The sequence below is a fragment of the Thermobia domestica genome, chromosome 7 (assembly GCF_964235325.1).
Source record: "Thermobia domestica chromosome 7, izTheDome1.hap1.1, whole genome shotgun sequence".
NCBI lineage: Eukaryota > Metazoa > Arthropoda > Insecta > Zygentoma > Lepismatidae > Thermobia > Thermobia domestica.
The window spans coordinates 45,102,256-45,123,531 of record NC_137460.1 but is presented as its reverse complement, the minus strand read 5'-3'; the positions used below and the strand labels follow the sequence as shown (position 1 = coordinate 45,123,531).

General features: G+C 34.0%; 1 protein-coding gene across 2 annotated transcripts in view; it reads right to left on the bottom strand.

Moving 5' to 3' along the window:
* Positions 1-551: 551 nt before the first annotated feature.
* The window catches only part of LOC145690044 (uncharacterized), a 60,341-nt gene continuing 39,616 nt past the window's right edge, over positions 552-21,276 (bottom strand). For both annotated transcript variants that reach the window (XM_081764545.1, XM_081764546.1), the window contains one exon: positions 552-16,578. In XM_081764545.1, the coding sequence (XP_081620671.1) occupies positions 16,362-16,578 (217 nt within the window). In that variant the 3' untranslated portion in view covers positions 552-16,361. The remainder of the gene's footprint in view (positions 16,579-21,276) is intronic.

Below are 21,276 nucleotides of genomic sequence, written 5' to 3'. Positions count from 1 at the left end.
GAAGTGCAGTGGCCGACCCAACACGGTATTAACAGATTTCAACACAACTCGCTAGGACATCGACCATCCTCCCTACACCCCGGACCTCGCCCCAAGCAACTTTCACCTGTTCTTGTACTTAAAAAGGAGCACCTAGCAGGCTGTCGCTTCGCTTCAGACAAGGAGATGAAAACACTTCGTGACAACGTGGCTGAACACGCAAGAACTTTTACCAGGAGGGATTGTATTGGTTGTATGAAATAATATATACACGTTTCACTGCAGGCTTTGTAACGTTACTTTCTGATCAGCCCTCGTAATACATATTAAGCTCTTTTGTCTGTAGATTCATTCTGAAATAATGTAGATTCTGCAGTGGATATAGCAACAAATGAGTCTTTATGAGAATAGACTTATTTCACATAAACAAAATTTTTACTTTAACAAATTAAATTTCGGAAGTCTCCATTATACTGGTATTTTACTGTGCGAAAAGGCTTTTATTAAGACCTCTTGTGAAAGACGTCTTTCGAATTTCAAATAATTGGATCTAATGAAGAAAACTAAAGTACTACAATAAAATGTTTACTATTTTATCGGAATCACAAAGAATAATCACAACTGCGTCTCCAAGTTACATGTACTATATCACTTTGGCTTCACATCAGTGTTGAAATCAGGCATGTCTCAAGAGCGTTTTGCCCCATCCCTCTACGAAAACGAAGAGTCAATATACTTTTGCACAGGTACCAACTTGGCGCTACTGCTTTTTTAGAATGCCTTCCATCATGGATTTTCAAAAAGTTCTCATGAAAAAAAAGTCTGAAATCAACACTGCTTCACATTCTCTTTACCATAACAAAATGCAATATGAAAACATTAAGAAGAGGGTATATTATAGCAATGTAACATAAATAATCCAATTATTATAAGAAATTACAATAGACATTTATAATATAATAAATATAGAGCTAAAATTTCCTACCATTCATTGCGTTTTACTTTAGGCCACTTCTAAAAAAGAATCTTCCTAACTCTATTGGCCATCTCAATACCTTAGCATAATATTGTTATAAAAATAAATATTTAGCATAAAATAATCAGACCACTGAGTGCACTTAGAATAATGTTTTGATTATAATATTGAAACACATACATCTATACAGCGAAAAAGATACATTATATAGCGTACAAATACATTTCTTAATGTTGATAAATAACATAACCAAATGTTATTTGGTGATCGAATTTCTTTAACACCAAACAAAAGAAAACTTCTAATGAGGAATGACAGAAAAATTATTCCCGATAATAAGGATTATATTGGTGATATTTCTCAAAGTGCAACTACTACGCGGTTAAACGTCAAAAGAAATCGTTATATATATTTTGTGAAGCTTTGGCGGAGATAAACACGTAATAATCGAAATGTTTTGTAGTGTTCCATCTATATTTTGTTTGATATTAAATCGACTGTGCTTGCTTTTCGAAAAGTCATCAGAGTTGTGACTCTAGACTAATGCAACTCAAGCCCGTAAGATCATCTTACGTGGTAGATAGTTACTGAACTCCCTAGCGCGACATACCGGAAGGCTTAAGTCGACCAACTAGCAATTTTCAGTTTGGGAATGTGTAGTCAGCATATCATCATCATCATCATATGTTTTTTTTTTTCTTTTTTTTTAACGCAGATCGATACTTTTTATTTAAATAGCTTCCCAATGATCAGGCGTCGAAATACTACTCAGTCTCTGCACTTGAAATTCACGATAATTGGTTGACTAGGTAGTGTTGGTATGGTACTTAAGAGAAAATGCAGATTCCTACAATAGAGCTTGCAATGAAATTAAATGTCCGAACAACGACGGGTGTACAACTGGTCAGTGCTGGAAAAATGAAATGAAATCTTCCCACAATTTAAATGAAGTTTTACGTCCCACAATTATGCCGGTTAGGCTAAAGGAGACGGTGATGATAAGAGATGAGTGGTGGAATGAAGAAAGCGGGAGGAAACGGGAGAACCCTGAGAAAACCCACGAGCACGGTGGTTGTCCACCACAAAGTCCACACGGCGCGAGCTGGGATCAAACCAGAGACCCCAAGCACCGGAGATGAACGCTCTACCACTGAGCCACCGCGCCCCCTGGTCAGTCTTCATTTCTCGTGCGAGAGGTCCCTTCTTCGATCCTAAACTCTGAGTTTTCTGAGGTTCTTCAGATTGCTCCCAACTTCTTATTCCAGCAATTTTTACCCAAACCACTCACTTTCGTAACTCAACCGTCTTTTTTAGCCGAAATCGGACGATGATCTCGGCACCTTTGAGAGTTCCTGGTACCTTTTTCAAGTTCTCTTTACCTTGAAGACGAAAAATGTAAGTTGTCACCTACATCTCGATTTTCTTTTACATATTTTGTATTTTTTAACCTTAACTTGTAAATAAACCAATTGGTAATGAATTAAATATTGGTTCATGCTTTAATTCACTCTGAAACTATGGATTTTAAGTATAAAATCCTTGTTTTATAATAAACAGCTTGCAATTATTTTTCTGCTTACAATTCGTAATTTCGGAGTGAATTAAAGCACGAACCAATGTTTATTAATAGTTTAGTGTGGATATTATGGCAGTATAAGTTAGAGTTGAAAACTACAAAATATGTAGAAGAGAATCAAGATGTAGGCGACAACTAAATTTTTCGTCTTCAAGGTAAGAGGACTTGAAAAAGGCACCAGGAATTCTCAAAGCTACCGAAATCATTGTCCTATAATAAAAACGAAAAAAAAAAAAAAAAAGTTGGTACTTTATAATTTAACTTTTATTTACACTGGAGATAGTATTAAAAAAAAAATCGTTGGCACATTATGAGAAAGAGAGAAACTATGATGATCTCAGTTAATATACTGATGAGAGAGGACAATTCTTACGTCAAAAAGCACAGAGACTTGCGAAAAACTGTAGTGCATCTCAGTTTCGGGACGTGACTTGGCAGTCATGGCAAAATATTTATGTGATGACATTCGTTGAAATTTTACCTCTCTGAAATACACTACAGAGCTGTTGGAATACTACAAAGCATAAGGAATTACCTCAAATTTGGTAATGCTATTTGTGAATATTCTGTATATTACCTTCTTACTGCACAATTAATGAGAAAATATTAATAATTGATAGTATAATTTCTTTTTGGCTTAAGGTTTTCTACTGCTTATAAACTTTCTTATGCAATAAAAACTGCGTCAACTTTTCGTACAATATTTAACTTAAAATTTAGAGTAATGTATGCATGATCCAAAATTTTCATACAAAATTCTCAGAATAATTGTGATTAACATACGTACGTAGATGACGTTGAACAACTTTTAAACTTGATATTGTTAATAAAAGGCGAGTCATAAATTTGTCCTGTAAATTTAACAGCTTAATCATTTTTCAACGAATCAAATTGATGTTTTATAAAAACCAACTTAAACACCTTATGTTCTCCTTTATCCTTTAAATTTCAGTTAGCTGTATTGGTGCGCAGATATTCAAACTATTCAACTCTACCTATGACAAATACTGAATGTGTTCATTTATATACATACATTGAACATTTTGTGTACTTTATGAATTATATTACATAAAAATCCTGGCCCTAGATATAATTACGCTGACTGAATCTTCAGATGATGGCATCCATTGGAGACATTTTATTTCGGCGGTGAAGAAGTTTTTAATGTCATAGAATCAGGAGAACAATTTTCATCTCACGCTACGACCATTCCTCCCATTTCATTTTCACTCATTCTAATGATTTAAGAACTTGCTTTTCTAAAAATAACCCAAAATTTACAATTTTTCTTTTGCTTGTTCTTATTAAGTGAAAGGAGATAATGAAATGCAACTTACCACAATCATAGATAATATTATTCTACAACAGAAAATATGAACCTGAAGAATTTTCAGTGTTGCCATCCACAGAAACTACTTTTTAAATAACATTATTTAATTTTAATAACTGTATGTTGAAACTATTTTGTTTATTTCAAACTAAATACAACTTTTAAAAAGTAGTTGAACAGGATACCAAGATAACATGGTACGTAATCAAATGCAGTTGAGTTCGTTTCTCTAGTCGCTGCCTTAACGCAGATTTTGGGGGAAATGGTATTCTGGCAACACTGTACTTTCTAGGGATAGCAGTACTGAAAATTCGGCAGGTTCATATTTTCTGTTGCAGAATAACATTATCTATGATTGTGGTAAGTTGAATTTCATTATCTCCTTTCACTTATGAAAAACAAGCAAAAGGCAGGCTCTTAAGCTGAACTTAAATTTATAAAAGAACAGTGACTCCAGGACAAATTTAGGATTCACCTTCTACCTACTATGAAAATTACTCCACAAGTATTCGAATTAAATAATAAGTTATAAGTCACTAAGCTTAACATTAACATGTTATGGATTCAACTCTTTGCAAAGATGTTCAATAAATAGTTACTCAATCAGAAATTATTTACTGTACCCTCAGACAATTGCCTTGTTCATCATCATGAAAAATAATTTTCTCTCATCCATACACAAACAAACCTACACTAAGTCAGCACTTCAAACGTTCTATTTTATTTACATGTCAATCACTGTCTCAAATTGTTTGACAAACATTAAAATGCTTTCTTAACATTGGTGATCGATCAACATTCGAGACGGGCATATTCTTTTCACACACGTGTTGAAACACGTTCATAGTTTTGAGTAACATCATGAAAATTTATTATCAAGATTATATTTTCTTTATTACCTAGGAAATAATTTCTCGTGGTGTTAAGAATTAAAACACTATTTTCCTGATTAGTTGAGATGTTAATAACTGACCAATTATTTTTGTTTACTCCGCAAAATAATGAAATTTCGCAAAGAACTAGTTTCTTACACCGCGTTAAAATGCAGTGTATATATATATAATATAAAAGGAACGCATGCAAATGACGATTGCTAAATTTAGAATACGAAAAACATTCCATTTTACCACAGAATATTCGCCTCTATCTTTGAAAGTGTATTATACTTACGATAAATATTATTTTAAAATCAATCATTACGGACTCTGATAGTCGGATATTATACTAAAATTCTAAAACCTACAGAACGAAACTGGGTAGAGTACATATAACACATAATTATAAATACGAATTTTATTGGAAACATTATTTCATAAACGAACGTTTGACATTTGATGACAAATACATTATCATAATGACCATTACGAAAACAGAAAAGCCCATTTAACATGAGAATAATATTCTAACATGATACATTAAACTACGAGCAAATTACTACTTAACAGGAACTTTTGAAACGCACATTCTCAAAGTTACTTCGCCAAAATATACTTGAAAACAGAAGCACACTACTCCAAGTCTCAGAAAATAAGTTTATCCAATGTGTTTCAATTTAATTTTCATCTCAATTATCAGACAAAAATGGATGGATACGATTACATCATTTTAGCCGCAATCAAATGCCACACACGAGTTGCTATCCTACAATCACTTCATTCAGTTGCTTACAAAAATAGACTCCGTTTGAACCTTATTATCAAAAAATTACATCACAATCCTTGGACTGAATTGAACTTTCCATACACTTGCTCTAAGTCTTCCAAACAATCGCAAATGCTTAACAAATAAGCTAACAATTTTGCTTTTACATGCGATACCTTTACTTACATTGAGACATTTCTTTGGACAAAAGTACCGTACTCCATGATGGGGGATGGGATGTTACATTACTGTATCTCTCGTCCACAAAAAGTTGTTGCCGAGTTATTGTATACTGGTTTAAACAGATGTGATGCTGCGTCACATGTGTGGTAGAAATTTGTTTTACTAGTAACTCACGAGTTTTCGATTATCGAATCTATGTTTGTATATCAACTAAAAAATACATTCTTTTCTGGATAGAACCCTATCATTAAAGTACTATATATACATACGCAAACTGGCTTTGACAATTAAGAACGTAGATACATCAATGCTGCCAATTCAACAGTACTAACGTCACGAATTACACAAAGAAGGAGCAATATGCAAAAACAGTTTTCAGCAGTTAAATTTGGCGATCTCGAATTGAAATCATGCCTGGTTTCTATCCAATGGATCAAGAGAGTAATTACTCATTGAAACTTGTAGGGAGTGTATCAGAATAATAACAATCCATGCTTTCTTGCACGTTTAGCTATCACGACCCGAGACAAAACGGCCAAGTTTAATTAACCGATACGTCTAATTCGATAAGTCCTGTTTCTAGAGATTTTTCATTTTGTCAAATCTACTCCGTATAGCTCAACTGTATGTAATAATGTTTCAGAGTAAAGTAATATACCCACAGAACGCCAAGCCACATATTGTAAGAACTAACAATCGAAAGTATGTGAACTGGAAAACACCTAACTTATCCACGATATTCACCACACAATTTTTCTGGTGATTACTTCCTTTTCTTTTTTTCTAAATTCAGGGACAGCTATATATATATATATATATATATATATATATATATATATATAAAATCTTAAATAGAGGTTAAAGCAGAATTTCCTACAATTTTGTCCACTTCAAGAAGTCCTCTATGAAAAAAAAAGTACTACCAAATTTGTCGTATTGGAAAGTTTTGCAATGTGAAGATGATTACCTAATATTTACCTCCTTATAATAAAACGTTTTTGCATCACTTAATTTATTTAACCCCGTTTTGAGGGTTATTCCATTATATGTACCTGTATCAATATGGCATACTGTATTTATAATCAGACAATGATTGTAAGTCGACCCCCATAAATCAAAAACGAAATAATAATTATACTAATGAACCATACAAAACATCCGGAATACATTTTCTCGCTAAATAATAAAATGTTGCTAAATGCTAATGAATTCTGCTAAGTTAATATGCCTTTTATGTAAAGAATTTATTTTTCTTGTTGTGAATACTTAAAATGTCTGCTACATTAAGAAATGAGCTCTATAAAATTTGCATTCCTTTCTTGATAAATACTAATTAAAATTAACTATAATTAAAGCAGATCCACTGAATTCGTAACAGCGATTCTACACAAAGGCAAACTTTCTCGCGGCGACTTGTGCAAATATTTTTCGGAGGTTTTTCCTATTACGTCTACTTTACCAGTCGTGTTAACGACATCGATTCTAAGTCAAGCGACATTGTTTGAATCAAGGTGGAGGAAAAAGTCGGATTATAATCGCGGGTAAAGAGGATGTATGTTGACCTTTTTTCCTGTAAGTGAATGTGCCATTCCTTTGTAAAACTTAATCCACCATTTCACTATTAGTAACTCCTATTAACGCACAACTGATTCCATCAGAAGAAAATTCTCATTATACAATATCATTATTACTGATCATTTTAGAAACTAATAACCAAATGTAAGAAACAAAAATAAGAAAAGAAAGATTCATAAACAGGGAAAGTAATTCGTTCTGACTAATGGGCAACAACTTTTTGCAAACTATTTGAATATGTACCTGACAAATGCTGAACCAACGAGTCTAGAGACTTTTTTTGACGCACGAACTGGATGCATCTTCAGAGAATTTTAAATATAATAACTCCTATAAGTCTTAAAATTGTATACGATTAATATATTTGTAATATTTAGCAGTGAACTCCCACGATATTATATATATATATATCCGAGGATTAAAAATTGTTGTATGACTGTGATTAAACTTGCTTACGACAATTCATTACTATAACATGGTTATTAACATTGAAACACGATGTTTATCCTAAAAATATAACTTTCTATTTGTATTTACGTAGACTGATAATTGGTGTTACAAAGTACCTAATATTTACCACCCACGCGCACAACATACAATATTTCGAAAAACAACTGTTTATTCTATGACAAAAGATTTTCTGTCAACAAAATATTTTACTACTATTATTTAAATATGTAAAGTTTTACAATTTGCTGAGGAATGTTTATGTTTTTACTTTACTCTTAAAATCATATGTTATTATGAGAGAAAAAAAGAGAGAGAGAAAAAGTAATGGAATTTACCTATTTCTTTAAACATTACTTCGATGAATCAGAAAATTTTGTTGCTTAAATTGCTGAGGTTCCTTTAATTTCGCGCACATTGACCAAAATTTTCCGGGAAAATAATACAAGCCTTACATACTTTTTATCAGAGCTATTTAACTTACCTCTAGGTAATACAATTTTCTTTTAACCCGTAAGTAGTCGCGCCATTTTTTGTAACGTAAGTACTCGCGTGGGGGTGCCACAGACCCCCATATTTTTTGTTGTTTTTTTTTTTAGCTGTTAATTAAAATATTGCGGTGAGAATTGCTAGAGACATTCCTTATAACCTTTCTTTTCGACTCAATGATTAATAAAAGGCAAAATATTGATGTTTCTCAGGAACGTACTGTAAGTGGCAGTAGTATAACCAACTCCATTTTCAAGAAAATCACTAAGGAAACTTGCTGGGGGTCCAGGAGACCCCCACGTGAGCACTTACGGGTTAATAAGCGTTATCAGACAATCAGTTCTCAAACATCCCATGACTTTCAAATTTGTCTAACATGTCAATTAGAAAAAGAATTTTCCGGGAAAATAATACAAGCCTTACATACTTTTTATCAGAGCTATTCAACTTGCCTTTAGGTAATACAATTTTCTTTTAATAAGCATTATCAGACAATCAGTTCTCCAACATTCCATTACTTTCAAATTTGTCTAACATGTCAATTAGAAAAAGAATTCTTTATGTTTATTTTGCTATCAGGAAAGCAATCATTCGTTTTATTTTTCAGTCCAATAGTTTCCTCGAACTTACATTTTATAGTTTAATATACAAACTGAATTTCAATTTTTTTTTCCCCTTACTGGTGTACTTTGGAAAAACCTTAATCCTTTTAAACTAGCTCTTGAACTTTTAAATTTCTTTCACCATTTATCATTTCGTATGAAAGAAGTTTCATTTAACCAATACAAACACACACACACATACACAATTTCTTATAACTATGTATCCATACCCATATATATATATATAATGGTCTATGACAATAAGCACTCGCAATTAATAGTATTTATCACGGTAACTTCAATTTTTTAGTACACGTAGTACCTTCTTACATCTAGGATATATTACACTGCCGTATAACATATTTAATATTTTGTCACGAGTTACAAGTATGCGCATGCGAACCATCATCAATATGTGACAAAATGACAGTATTAAATAAGTAGATAATAGTATATGAGATGCAAAATTGAGCTGAGCATAAGGTAAAGTTTATGATAATATGGCTTTATAATTATCGATGTCGAATATACGCACTTCACGAAGGAAAGTAACAAGTACACTTAGCCATGTCTAAACATATTTGCAAAGTAAATGCATATATCAAAAACTACTCTTATTTTGTTTTCGTTCACCATATTTTATGTCATTCAACGGTGAATTTGTGTTGAATTGTTGTTCGTACATTAAGTGATAATTCAAATTTGTACTTCTCAAGAACATCATTCACCAAACGCCCCTGGTCGCTAATCTCGTGATTAATGCGTGTGTCTTTGTGTACGAGGTCTCCCTTTGATTCCGGGTGTGAGAGCGTCGAACGCATTCCAATAGTTCAGATTCCACTTTATATACTGTGGAATCTCGCCCCATATAACCTCGCTGCTGATAAAGGATGTAAAATATAATCAATCAATCAAATCATGATCAGATATGTTTTTATTCGTATACCTTGTACCAATGTCCACTATTACGGTGCAAAATTTGAACATTTTCAGTTTTTCCTGTTCTTGTAGTAAGCGGGAACGAAACACAAGGTAAACGCGAAAAAAAAAAATCGTAATTAAGTTTCCCGGTTTTTGCTATAAGCAGGGAACGAAACACGAGGTGAACGTACAAGAACTTAGTAATCGTAAGCAAGAAACATACATATTATAACTTACTAAGTATTATCATAGCCAAATCTGAACATTTTTTAAAAAAATAAATCATTGTAGTACATAAAATTTCCTAACATTCTTATTAGTGTTCCGTCGAAAACTGCCGCATGAGTATTTTAAATTATTAATATAAATCTTCAAACAATGAAAACAAATAAGGTTAGTTTTGCTCAGCTCAAAAATTACACCTGATCATTACCAGATTAAAAAAACAAATATATTCAAATTAATGTTGCAGTATTCTCCGCAGCCTTTCTACAAGTTAACAATTTTTCATTGGATATATACTATATTAAGGTAACTCGTCCTACAGAAAATTTTGTTAACACTTTTGTTTACCGAAAAGATAATTGCATACAAAATTTTATAATTATTTACTACTGTAAAGTTTTTATTAGAATATAGTAGAAAATTATTGAGATTTCATAGCATAAAGATAATACTTATGCATACCTATGGTTTACTGAGAAACAGAAACGGCAAAGCAGAATATAAGGAAGTGTTTTATTATCTCAAATCATTATAATATATTCATATGTCGAACTACAGAACGTATTTTATTTAGAGAAATAACTACTACTTTAACGAATGGAACATGTAAAACAAATAAAATTTAATTAAAAAAAAGTAGTAATGAGTAATCTTATATGTAAAAATCAATGTTTGTTTTTTTGTCTAGTATACTAATCCATGCTGTTGGTTTGGAACACTTCTAAATAACTGTATGAAACAGACCAAGTCTGCAAAGAACCGTAGGGTATTTAGCATTTCCTGATGCGTATCCTACGGGAGGAGGGGGTTCAAAAGCGAGATGGTGGTTTAAAATTTATGCCAAAAATAGTGTGTCACGAGCTCCTCATGTTAGGAAGATGAAACTCGTTATGTAGAGTCATTTTTAAAAGCAAGTTAAGATACACATATAACTTAAAATCTGGAAAGAAAGAAAAAAAAAGTGAAGTAAGACACTTCTAGGGGAGTGGGAAACAAGTGATATGTAAAAATAATCGAAAACAAAGGATAATAGTGTCGCATCCATAGTTTTCGAAGTTCCTAAGATGAATAGTGACTATCGTGATGCCGTCTAAGCTTTTTGAAGTTCAACCCCCAACGACACAGGATGAGAACGGATGAAAAATACAATGTTCAAAATAACCGAGATTAGTAACGAATCCAGAGTTTTCACAGTTGCTAAGCTGATTGGTGACAGTTCCGGTGACATTTTCGTCCACGTTTAGTCACGACGTGCATATCAGCTGGCCCAGAAATTGACAGAGATAACGCCGATGGCGTTGCTCGTAGTTATTTGTTCTACTCAATTCTTTATTTTCAAATATTGTGCATAAACACTATTCTTCCTCCCGTGCGAAATCGGGCACTTCTGCTATAAATATTATTCTTCCCGTGCGAAACCAGACACTTCTGCTATAAACATTATTTTTCCCGTGCGAAACCGAACACTTCTGCTACTCAATAAATAAAATGGAAGTCGCTAATTACAAACCATTTTCTTCTAATTTCTCATCTTGATTTTTTTAATCAAAGAAATTCATGCGTCAATACCTCGATTTATTTATTTTTATCTCACTTGTATTTGCTCTGATTTTCAGTGTCTTGGCTATCTATTACTATTCTCAAAAAAAAAAAAAAAAAAAAAAAAAAAAAGTATTTAGTTGATCTGGAAAAATATCATTTAATTTCTCCAAAATTTCTTCTTAAGTAATATGCCACTGAAGAGGATTGTAGTTCGACAGATAAAAAAATAACAGCCTTCAGATAATAAAATCATTCTAAATTGAGGATCATTAAACTGCTTCCTTGTATCATATTGTATCGACCTTCTGCTTATCATTTTAAACATATACGTATCAATAAAGCAGGGCATTTTCTGAATTCTTATTATTAATATGTAAACAGATACTGTAGACGAATAAGCAAATAGAAATTTGCACAGGATCTCAGATGCAATGCCAGAAAATCATTTTACGTTTCCTTTGCAACCTTCCTCATTCCACATTATACTTACAAAGATACATGTTTACTTTTTATTTATGTAGTAAGTAAGCTTGTCCCCCCCCCCTTTTTTTTTTTTTTTTTTTTGAGAAATATGACTATCGTGTTGGCCTCAATATAGACACGATTTTCAACGAACTTCAAAAGTTCGTTAGTGAATTTTCTATACATATATATATATATATATATATATATATATCTTTGTCTGTTATTCGTGAATTTTTCACTTCACTTTTGAGCCTTCCATTTGATAGAGCATCAAAAACTATCTGAAAGAAGTAATGGAATATTTCACTCTTACCGTTCCCGAGATATTGGCCAAAAAAATTCAGATTTCGGGAGATTTAAGGAGCCATATCTCGGAAACCGTACATCATAGAGAGATGATATTGGTGTTGATGATTCAATTTTGAGCCTTTCATTCGATACAGCATTATAAACTATCCGAAAGAAGTGATGGAATTTTTCGCGTCACTTCTACCTTTCCCAAGATATTGGCCAAAATAATTCAGATTTCGGGAGATTTAAGGAACCATATCGCGGGAACCGTAAGTCATAGAGAGATCATATTAGTGTTGATCAATACTAATAATATATTATTGATTCAACAATTATTGCGTTATCAGTTAATCAAATAAATATAATATACAATTTCATATAAATTTCGAAAAAATTAATTCTTTTTAAGTTCGTTCTGGCAATGCTCTTCGAGCATTCTCAATTGGTTTAATATAAAACCAGTTTCGTTAAAAAAATCGTATTATAAACACAGCCTAATTCTTTACACTTGAGAAATAAAAGTTCATTTTACACCACGTAGGACTGTACTATCTGTATCACTCTACCGCCATCGTGCCGTGCCGCTATATCACTTGTCAAGGTCGATTTATATAGAAAATACGTCATGGTAATGATATGATTATGGCTCGATTTAATTGACACCTACATTTTATTATGAACGAATTTTCACTACGCTTCCATAGGGTATTAAAATCGCTCTGAGTATAGCACCAAAGTAGTGAAATACGGAGGAGTGATAACCAACAGGAGAAGAAGTTGCAATCACGACTGGGAATTAATTTTTTTAAAAAAGAACTTTAAATTGGTTGTTTTCCATTATATAATAGTTTCAAAATGTGTGTGTAATATTTTATGCTGGGTGTTTATTATTATTATTATTATTATTATTCCACTAAAATCGTCTAAAAAATGGGGGTCATATTATATTCGAGATTGTACTACATTCAGGCCAATACGGTATTTTTCACTTTCTTCTTTTTCTTCTATTTATTATTATTGTTATTATTATTATTTTGAATAGAACACAAATCTGAATGTACAGTTTTAAGTCGTCGTACACTCAAATTTCTATTCAAAAATGAAAAATGAAATGAAATCTTTAGTGTTACGTCCCACGTTTATGCCGGTTAGGCTAAAGGAGACGGTGATGATGAGAGATGAATGAAATGGTGGAATGAAGAAAGTGCTGGCACAAACGGGAAAACACCGAAAAAACCCACGAGCACGGTGTTTGTCCACCACAAAGTCCACACGGCACGAGCTGGGATCGAACCAAGGACCCCAAGCACCGGAGGTGAACGCTCTACCACTGAGCCACCGCGTCTCCCAATTTCTATTCAGTATCCAGAATTTTTAAAAGCAACTTCCAGTTCATTTAATAACACTTTCTTACTTATTTATTTTTTAAAAGGTCTACTTTTCAAAATTACTATTTCACTTAATAATACTTCGGTCTGTTTTTAAAATTACTTCAGGGACAAACTTATTTTCCTTCCCATAGAACAGTACTTTAAAAAAGAAACTTGAAATATATGAAAAATGGAGGAAATAACTTACTTTGTATCGCACCAATACTTCTATTAAGTGGGGAATTTAATGGTATACAAAGACTGAAATAATAAATGCACAATGGGATTGAAAATCGCACCCTCATCTCCGGCTTATCGTGCCTATGTGTTAACCCTTACACTATTCATGAAATGAAAAAAATGAAAACTTTGAGTTTTACGTCCCACGGTTATGCCGGTTAAGCTAAAGGAGACGGTGATGAATAATAAGTGAAAATGGTGGAATGAAGAAAGTGGGGGGAAGCGGGAGAACCCCGAGAAAACCCACGCACACGGTGTTTGTCCACCACAAAGTTGGCGGGGGCTGGGATCGAACCCGGGATCCTAAGCACCAGAGGTGAACGCTCTACCACTGAGTCACCGCAGCTCCCTTACACTATTCAGTTCGCTCCCTGAAAGTTGTGCATTGTCACACCTGAAGTCGGTGTTTAGTCACTCACACAACATGAACTACATCATAACTTCCGTTGTGTTTGCATAATCCAGCATCTATACTATGAGAACCTACAGTCTAGTTATTAAATAGAATTACAACTGACATGTAATACAGAAATTGTTTGAACTTATTATGGCAGTGGTTCGTTATTTATTCGACTTTGCATTTTGTAAGAATAATATTATGCTTTTACAAAGCAAAACGAAGTATGATTTTACACAAAAATTTCTACTACGTTAATCATTGTTATATACAAGGTGTGACCAAAAAGTACGGTGAATGTAGTTGCACAGTGACATCTATCGATGTTATATCTATTTCAACTAGTAAGACCGGTAGCCTAAGCCTTTGGTACAGTCAATGTCGAGTTTGAAACGAGTTGTGACATGTTAGTTGGCTTTCAGAGCCAAAAGAGTGAGGACGTGTTAAGAATATCTGTCGCGACCTAAAATTAAGTTTTGCTCTAAACTGTAAAAAAGTGCCAAAGAAGCTTACGAAATGTCAAAATCAGTAGCAGTAGCATTAAAAAGTGTTTACAAATGGTATGAGCGATTCAAAAGCGATAAGGAGTCGGTTTAAAACAAGCAACGATCGAGACGTCCTTAGACATCAAAAACAGATGAAAACGTTCTTCGAAGCACTCGTATGGGTCCGTGAAAAGCATTTTAACCCGCCGATTAAATAAGCAAATGACTTCCATCTTCAGCACGAAAAGGCACCGTGCCACACCTTACTTTTGATCCGCGAGTTTTTGGTACGAGAAAGTGTTCCTGTCTGTCCACATCCACCTTACTCACCAGATTTAGTACCATGCGACTTCTGGCTCTTTCCAAAAATTAAAATCGTGGTTAAAGGAAAACGTTCTGACGCCATTCCTGACATTGAGAGAGTCACGACAGAGCAGTTGAATGCCCTTCCAAAACAAGCCTTCCAGAAATGCTTCCAGTCATGGATTCAGCGTTGAGATAAGTGCATTGCTATCCAAGAACAGTGCTTTGAAGGAAATTAAATCAAATTCCATGTAAGCTTATTACTTTGTTTGTAATAAAAAATATTCACCGTATTTTTTGATCATACCTCGTATTAACACACCTCCATCGAATTCAATATAGTTTAACCTTTTACTTTGGATGACACACTGAATGTTAGTTTTTCGTTAAAATCTTACATAAAATGAGAAGCTATAACGTAAACATAGCAGAATTATTCTGATTCAGAGGTCCTGTGTTTGATTATTAGTGTAATATGGTTTCCCGTTCAACCGGATACAAGTTGGGATACAATTGGATTAAAGTACATACATTACGCCTTGGTACCACCTTAAATAAACACAATACAAAGGCAAAAATAACATCGGTAGGAAACAAGGATAAGAACTTATTTAAGCCAATGGAAATAACTTTTTAAAAATAAAATAAAATAAAATTAGAAACACAATAAATATAGGAAAAGTCAAAAGAGTATAGTTTTTCTTTTTTTAAAAAAAAGTAGTTATACGTATATAAAATAAAAGAGGAACTATTTTGAGTTCTGTAAATCTTCTTATGAAAAATGCAAACAGTAACAATAATATAAAATAAAAACATGACTAGAATTTACGTTATTGGAAGCGTACATTCTTCTCTACACACGATAAAAATCATATAAAATATGATTGGATACAATACATAAAGCCATATATAAAAGTATTTGAACAGTTAAAAAGCCTTGGTGGGAAGACTGCATTTTTTTTTTTAATTTTTCTTTTCGTTTACGGGTAGACAAAAATTGATAAACCGTATGACATAAAAGTCTTGATACATTCCTCTAATATGAAGTGTAAAACAAAGGAAAAATAAAATATTAAACAAACACAACATATATACTAAAATTACAACACCTTTAACATGATAAAATATAAACTAGCCAATGATCTCCACATTATCTGAAACAAACTTTAAAAGATATTTTTCTTACTATACGATTACATAATATTTACTACATATATTAAGTAAATAATAATAAAAATAATAAAATGTTATAAGAAACAACATAATATATGTTGCTGTAAAATACAACTCTTAAATCAGCTTCTTCTGGTCTATTGATTAAAAATTAATTCCCACGAGATTCTCTATCCGTTCTCGTTAACTGAGAATAAATGCTACCTCTAGCCAGACCTTTAGCAGGTCCCTTTCTCAAATCTTTATTTGGGCCTCGAGCAATATATGTTCGTTCTTCCCTTAACGAACTGTCAGGTCCTTTCGCTAGACTTTCATTGCGTCCGTGACTTAATTCTGGATTTGGTCCATTCCATGTTACATAATCAACCCTATAAAAACAACCACAGATGCAATTTTGAGAAATACAGAAGAATCGGTATAAGTGGCTTAAATTTATAGATAATTATCCATATTTTATGTTACTTTACGGTAAGATTTTCATACTATACTGAAAGAAAAAGCATTAGTATTTCAATATTAATTTCACCTTATGAGGCCCCATAATCACGGCGTAATTAAAATATCGCTAATTTTACAGTAATTATGTGATATCTTCAAATAGATAAAAGATAATCGAAAAGTGGAACAAGAATCGGAAAGTGGAACAAGAGCTCGCTAGACAATATTATTTTACATGAGATACCGTTATCACGACTTACTTATCTGCTTTTGATTTCCAGCCATTTAGAAAAATCGGTATTTATTTTCGCGTTTATAAATGACTGCAAACGGAAAGCTACTGGGTGACGGTACCTCATGCAAAATAATATTGTCTAGCGCGCTCCTGTTCCACATTTCGATTATCTTCATCTATTTCAAGATATCACATAATTACTGTAAAATTAGCGGTATTTTAATTTCGCAGTGATTAGGCTTCTTAATTAAACTTTAGAAAACTTACCTCTGAATATATATATAAACTATACGAAGATTTCAAAAATAAGAATAGTTCAGAGACACGTTTTTCAACATGTCAAGTATGCATCAATTTCGCTCTTTCAGTGATGCATATTTAAACTTTATTTCTGCCATTATTTGAAATAAATATTTGGTCTAGGAATTAATTCGTGCGGTTGGTACGCACACATTGAAGCTGTAGTACAAACACAAAATACATAAATACCTTAAGAAAAATACTGTCCATCGCTAGCCACCACTTTCGCCCATCTGTCAGGCAATGTACGGATTCCGTGGCGAAAGAAGTCCTCATCCTTGGAAGCGATCCAGTCAGAGACCCATGTTTCGATATCTTCTGAAGAAGTAAACCGCTGTCCAATCAAATCGTTGTTCATGCAATCGAACAAGTAGTAGTCCGAAGGAGCAACGTCTGGTGAATACGGCGGGTGGGGTAAAACTTCCCATCCGACATTTTCTAAATAGGTTTTGACCGGTTTTGCGACATGTGGGCGAGCGTTATCATGTTGAACAATAAGTTTATCATGTCTGTTCTCCCATTCTGGTCGTGTTCTGGCCAGAGCTTGCTTCAAACGCATTAATTGTCGTCGATAAGGTTCTCCATTCATAGTTTCACCCGGTTGCAGCAGCTCATAGTACACCACACCTTTCATATCCCACCATATGCACAGCATAACCTTTACACAGTGAATATCTCGTTTTGGTTGTGATGGACCTGGTTCACCTGGTTTCACCCAGGCCTTTTTTCGTTTAGGGTTCTCGTAATGGATCCACTTCTCATCACCCGTAATAATTCGATGCAGAAACCCCTTTCTGCTCTGTCGTTGAAGCAGCAATTCGCAAATGGTTTTTCGTATTTCAACGTCTCTATCTTTCAATTCATGTGGAACCCAATGTGACATCTTTTGAATCATTCCCATGGCTTTCAAGCGTTTGGAGACTGTTGTTTGATCAACGCCTAATGCTGCTGCAAGTTGTTCCTGCGTTTGACACGAATCCTGCTCGAGCAATGCTGTCAATTCTTCGTCTTGAAAATTTTTTTTGGCTGTCCAGCTCGCTCTTGGTCTGCCAAGCCGAAATCACCACTTCTAAACCGTGCAAACCACTTCTGACACGTTCGCTCAGCTAGAGCATGGTCACCATACACTTCCACCAAAATACGATGACTTTCAGTCGCACTTTACTGCATGTTAAAGTAATGCAGCAGGACACCCCGCAAAAACACTTTATCAGGCACAAATTGCACCATGTTCACTTACCTACAAACTGGTGTTGTTGACGCTTTAATCCACTGCCCTATACTACGAACGATACGCGATGACAGGGGTTTGCAACACATGTGTGGATACACGGAACTGTGGGACGCTCCGTTCGTTGCGCCATCTCTTGTCCAACCGCACGAATTAATTCCTAGACCAAATACAAACAATGCGTGTGTAGAGTATTGATTGAATCTTTTTTGGGGGACCTAAACACATTAGTGTACAGAAATCAGACTCTAGCATAGATGCATACATATTTAGACTTAAAATTTAAAGTTTGTTACAATTAACTGTACAATTTAGCACCATATTTTTATTTTATTTTATTTTTAAACTCGTATGTCAATTCATCGGCCTGCGAAATAAAACTCTTTTCACCGGCAAAAGTTTGAAGAGGTGATTTAAACTAATTTAGGTGTGCTGATTTCAAATATCGAAACCGTTTTTGCCTATCACGTGCAGTTTTTTTGCTATTTTGCAATCGAAAAATTTTATATTGTTATAATTTCGATAGAAAACACCATAATAGAGAATATGTGTAATTTGAATGGGGCATGATCAAATTGCAACGAATATACAAAAAAAGCACTACTAATGTAACATGTTCATTGCTAGAATGTATGAATCTCACTACAAGAACACTATTTTTTTGCTGCGCTTTGATGTGAATGAACGCTGTGTTGATTTGCGTTTTTGTTCCTGAGTAGGATTATCTTGCACTAGACACCAACAGTAATTTGACATCATGGAAACATCCCATCGCCCCTGATATCTTCGTTCCATTTCTTTTTTGTCTTGATGGAACCGCTCACCATGTTCCTCGCTGAATACTCCTAAATTTGCAGGAAAATAATCCAGATGATTGTGCAGGAAATGTAATTTTAAGCTCATATGGCAACCTAATTTCTGGAAGTTGTACAGCATGGTTTCGACAGTCTGTTGGTAGTTGTCATCCCTGAATTCCCAGGAATTTACTGGAAACATCCTTGAATGATTCCCATGCTTGAAGCTGTGTTTCGTTCATCGTCGTAGTGAATGTAGGATTCTTCATAAGCTTCCGAATTTTGGGGGCCGTCAAAAATTCCTTCCTTAATTTTGGCATCCCACAATCCTGGAAATTTCTGACAGAGGTACCGAAAGCAGGGGCTACTTCTATCCAAACTCTTAACATATTGCTTAATAATTCCCAAGTTTATGTATAAAAAGAGGGCAATAACACATTTTGAGGGTCCATTAATGGATGATTTACAATGATTTTGGCTCCTGGCACGAACTGTTTCCTCTCGGGCCACTCAGAAACTAACCAGTGTCTATTCTTGTTCCAAGAGTCCCATTCACACAGAAAACACGGGAACTTGGTATACCTGCTTGCTGCCTCAATATGATACCGCACACTTTTAAATCACAGCACAGTAACCATCTGTGTTCATTGTATTTCAGTTTCTGTAAAAGCATAGATAATTGTATTAGTTTTTACGAAGAGATGTTGAATGGACGACTGGTACTGAAGCAAGTTTATCCCCATTGTGCAGAACACCTTTGAGACTTCTTTAACTCGAATCAGTAAATAAACGCCAGTTCTTTGCTTGGTAAACTATTCCAAGACGAATCAAGTCACGGATATCATAGCAAAACACAAGTTCTCCTTCTTGTTGAACAAAAAACTGCCTGAATTCTTCCTCCCGATTTCTGTAACAATATGAATTTGTCCCACGAAGTAAAACATTTCTTTTTTTTAAATCTTGATTCTAAAAGTTCACTCTTTTCTTTAGTGAGACCTAGGTCACGCACCAAATCAATAAAGTCATACTGATTATAAAGACGTGGAGTTTTATCTTCAACATCCGGTATAAAGGTGTCATCATCACCATCCTCCGCACTTGAAGATCACGAAGACACACTCTCTAGTAACTGTATTGGTACTTTTGGGACAGGAACATCGGGTCCATGTGGTACGGTGGTTATGGCTGATAGAAGGCTCGGATACACAATGTGTTTTTTGTTTTTCGTATTGAAACCAGACACTTTACATACACAAAAATAACAGTCGCCAACATGATTTCTTTGTTCCCGTCAAACCATTGGGATTTCGAATGGCATTGATGGCAACAACCCTTTGTACCATTGCCACAGGTTTTCTACACACGTTTTAGACATAATATGAGGTGTGAAATTCTTGTCCTGATCACCAAACTTCATATTAAAATATGCCAATACAAGCTTTTTTATAAATGGCGTACTATTTCGCTTCTTGCCTTTAATTGTATAATGGCCACATATATAACAGAAAGAGTTTGGATTGTTCACACATTTTCGCCTCTGAACATCACTGCCACTTGCCATTTTTAACAAACTCACTCAAGGAACGACTTCAAGTGCACGTTGTAATTTGTAGACAAAGGCGTGATACATGTTCCCAGAATCCCCTCTCAGACAAAAGAACTTGGCGTATTGACCTTGTCTGGCACTCCGCATGAGTGAACTACAACTGTTATATTTGTTGTTCACGTGTTACCTGATACCTAATCCCCTCTAAAACAGACGACATACAATATTTAATCCCAGACATGTCCATACTTGCATTCCATACACCCAATCCAAACCTTATTTACAAAAATGAAGCTCCATTAGCATAAACATGAAAAGGACTTGTGACAAATCTCTTTGTGATACAAACAACTGGTATTATTATTATTATTATTTACATAAGGACACTAAATCTAACGTATATCACATAAAATTACTTTTGCCGGAAAATCTTCGCAGGCTGGTGTTATCACAAGTATTGTCAAATTTAGCAAAGCACTTGCTGCAAATTTAAAACTTCCCATGCGCTTAGGGTATCTTTCG